This window comes from Galeopterus variegatus, unplaced genomic scaffold (assembly GCF_000696425.1).
Source record: "Galeopterus variegatus unplaced genomic scaffold, G_variegatus-3.0.2 Scaffold11642, whole genome shotgun sequence".
In the NCBI taxonomy this organism is placed as follows: Eukaryota; Metazoa; Chordata; class Mammalia; order Dermoptera; family Cynocephalidae; genus Galeopterus; species Galeopterus variegatus.
Window position 1 is genome coordinate 2,429 of NW_007737753.1, and position 3,820 is coordinate 6,248.

Consider the following 3,820-nt stretch of genomic DNA (forward strand, 5'->3'; position numbering starts at 1 on the left):
AAGCACCCAAACCCCCTGGTTCTGCTGCCTGGGAGCCCAGACTTAAGGTTGCACTTGGCTCTGTAAATGCACATGAGTATGGCCTGGATGGAGGTTGGGAGCTTAGGAGCCTGGGAATTCCATCTTCTCAGCTTTCTCCCTGCTGTGGATGTGTTTTTGGTCAAGTGACCTCTGGGCCTCAGTTTCATCGTTTGTAATGTAGAGAGAATAACTGAAACAACTGAGCATCACTGTGAGACGAGAGATGTTGGGGGCGAAGGCTGTGAGCCTGGAGGCTGTTACTGTTAATGTGGGAAGAATCCTCACTCTACGAAGGTGTAGCTTTTCTGCAGTTGGCGTAGGAGGGAGACCCTTGATCTGGCCGCTGTCTTTTGACCAACAACTTGGGAACATTCGGAGGGAGCCAGCGGGTTTCCTTACCCAGGAGAGGCGCTGAGCAGTGGTGTCCTGGGCTGCTGCCTTGACCTTTCACTTTAATCTGACACCTTAGCTTCTGGTTGGAATTGGAATTAACTGTTTACTTCTGATGGTCCTCAGGGTGTCCTGAGGAATACTCCTGGTTGTGATAAGATTGTGGGGTTTTGTCCTCATTATTTTTTTGTTTTTATTGGCTCTGGAGGAGAGGGATGATTTGTCCTATTGAAGTTGCTTGTGGGCTGAAAAATGAGAGTAAAAGAGGGGTGGACCTGGGTGAGCCCCCTCCCAGAAGACCCTGGGAGCCTGGCAGGCAGCCCTCCCCACACCTGTGCTCTCTCCCAGCAGATGTGCACTCCCAGCAACACACCTGCCACGCCACCCAACTTCCCCGACGCACTGGCCATGTTCTCCAAGCTTCGTGCCTCCGAGGGCCTGCAGAGCAGCAACAGCCCCATGACGGCCGTGGCCTGCTCCCCGCCTGCAAACTTCAGCCCCTTTTGGGCCTCATCCCCTCCCAGCCACCAGGCGCCATGGATCCCACCCTCCTCCCCCACCACCTTCCACCGCCTGCACTGCCCACAGCCCACGTGGCCCCCCGGAGCACCGCAGGCGGGCGCCCAGCAGAAAGCCGTGGCGGCGCTGGATGGCCAGAGATGAGACTGGATGCTGCCGGCGCTGGGCTGGAGCTGGGGGCAGTCCAGGGTTGTGGGGACACAGGAGGGCCGGGAGGGGGGAACTGGGAGGGCAGAGGGTTTCCTGAAGATCGCACTGGAAGATTTTATAAAAGAATTTTTGTGGGAGGGGGGGACAGTAAACTTCCTGAGCCACTTGGGTCCTTCAGGAGTTTCTCTTCAGGCAAGTTTTTTCTCTTTTTAATATATAACTATAATATATATGAATATATAAATATAACTAATGTATGTGAGAGTGGGATTGGCACACCTACGGTGCTGGGGTCAGGGCGCCAGCTCTGCTTCTTCCACCCAAGTCTTGTGGGGGCCGGGGACTGCTTCAGAGCCAGATGGAGTGATCTTGCTGTCGCAAGGTGTCTGCTAGCTGCCTCCTTTCAAAAGTCACACCTGGAATTGAGAAGAGGATCACCTCTGCTCCAGTCCTGGGGCAGCCAATAGCGACTGCATGAGGGTCTCAGAAGGGCCCCGAGGCCAAAGGTGTGGAACGCCCTCTTGGCACCATGGAGCTCTCCCCCGCCCTGGGGCTGTGGGACCCAGGATCCCCCCCCATCTTTTCCCAACCCCTGGTCGCTCGCTGATTGTGGCCCCTTGGTGACTCTGTAGCTCTTGTCACCTCTCCTGTTGTCACCCAATCTCTAGCTGGGTGTGCAGGGCTTATGTATAACTGAAGAGCTGGCTTGAATCAAAAGCCAGGCTCTGCCCAGTGGGGGACTATACTTTCTTGTCCTGTGCTGTCCCATGGGCACCCTGCCTCTCCTGCTCTGTGTCTGGGGTCAGGGGAGATGGATGCAGGGGAGAGCTTGCCTTCATGTTCAGTTTCCAAATCAGAATCTCATCTCACCAAGGTGAAATTTTAATTTAAAAACTTAAAAGAGACTTTTCTAACTTCCCTGGTTTGTGGTGCTTTTATTTACCTTGAAAGAGGGACGGTGGGCTGCGGATCAGGGAGGGGCTACATTGTCGTTGGGGGATTTGATGGTACAGGCAGGACCCAGGTTGGGTGTGGGGAAAAGGGAAGGGACAGGGACCAGTCGTGACATGGTTGCTGTAACCCTCTTTTCCTTCTGGCCCATGACCAGCAGGAGAGCCCTCTGCACTCCGCCCCACAAGCCATCTCAACCTGCGGTGGGGAGAGCTGCCCTTTCCACCTGGTGGCCTCCCGATGGCAGCCCCACCCCTTTCTGCCTGGCCCCCCAGCTAGGCCCATCTCTGCTTTTCCTGCCCTCAGCTTCCTTCAGGGTGGCATGTCTGTGTGCCTGTTGTGTGGCCTTGATGACCTGAAGGTCACCCAAGGCTGTCAGAGCCATACAGACTGGGTGAGTCCCCAAAGGGACTTGCTTCCTTTCCCCCTTCACTACAGCCCTCCAGGCATTCAGGTAGGGTGGTGCTGACAGCCCAGCTGTCAGGGGAGCGGGGATGAGCCTGGGCACCTGGCTGAGGGAGTCGGGGACTGGCCACATGGGTGGGATTCCTCCTTGACCCCTGCCCTGCTATTGGAAAGAAAACTGGGACTGGGGGGGCCTCAAGTGAAGGGAAACTTGAAGGGGGCTCATCCCAGCAGCCACGCCATCCTGCTTCCAGACCTTCTCTTGTCTTCTCACACTTGTTTGCGGGGCAACCCCTTCAGTGGAGCAGAACTGTGGACCCGGCTGCCCTGTTTTCTCTGCATGTGACACATCCATGTACTTTGAAGCTAGGTCTGTCCTTTCAGTTTTGTTTCCTGGTTGGAAACCCCTGAGGCTCCTCCCACCTCAGCCCTTCCTCTGCCCACCTGTGCTTTCCCAGGCTGAAGGGAAAGCCCCTCTTGAGCACGTGGGTGGCCATGCTGTGACGCCCAAAGGCTGCTGGGACCTGGGGTGGGGTCCACCCAGGTGTGGGAATGGTGGGGTTGGCCTGGATGGAAAATGTAGCTCCTGGTCCTTTGGTGGGTGTGGGGGAGGAGGGCTGGCCTGTCCCTCCTGGTGGTGCTTCTCTCTGCCAACCTGGTGAATTTGGCTTCCAGACCAGGGAAACTGAGCCGACCTTCTGACATTTCATGGCCAGGGTGGGGCCCAAGTGAAACAGGAGCAGCCTGGAGTGGAGGAGGGGTCCTGGCTCTGCCTCCCGCATGCAGAGAAAAGGGCACCAGGAGTCGGGGATGCCCACCCGGGACTGCACTCTTTCCCCATCCCCCACTCCTGGCCAGCCACAAGCATTCCATCGTTCGTAAAGACTCACTGGGTCTCAGCAGACTGGGGGAAAGAAGGGGCAAGCCCCTGCCCCTGCCCAGAGGGCATGCCTGCCCCCCCGATGGCACCCCGGCCCAGCCCAGCCTGCCCTCCTTTGCCCCTGCCAGGTCAGGGGCCAGAAACCTGTTTCTGGCTATTTCCTGCCACTCTTTTTTCCCTCTGTGATTCTGTCACCCCCTCTCCTCACCACAAAGTGGGCCTCTTGCCCCAGCTGTCCCTTTCCCATGTCAGAGGGGCAGATGGGAACTGGGGGTGGGGGGAGCCCCATCTTTGACTCTGGGCACTTCCTTCCCTCTGAGGGCAAGAACAGACCTCAGGCAGAAAACTGCTTTGATGACTTCAGGGCTCTAAGGCTTCAGGGTGGGGGCAGCTCTCCCATCTATTGGGGGCCCCCTAGAATCTGGCTGAAGGCCCATGCTCAGGAGGTCAGGGGACTCCTCCGTCCCTAGGTCTTCAACTGGGCTGCCGCAGTGATGGGGGCTT

The 3,820-nt window shown here is 57.3% G+C and overlaps 1 protein-coding gene across 1 annotated transcript; it reads left to right on the forward strand.

The window, feature by feature from the left end:
• Positions 1-762: 762 nt before the first annotated feature.
• On the forward strand, positions 763-1,074 carry LOC103610710 (UBA-like domain-containing protein 2; the record flags this gene model as incomplete). Its single annotated transcript, XM_008594818.1, has 1 exon — positions 763-1,074. A coding segment is annotated over one exon (312 nt), but the record flags the coding sequence as incomplete, so codon positions are not given.
• Positions 1,075-3,820: the final 2,746 nt, after the last annotated feature.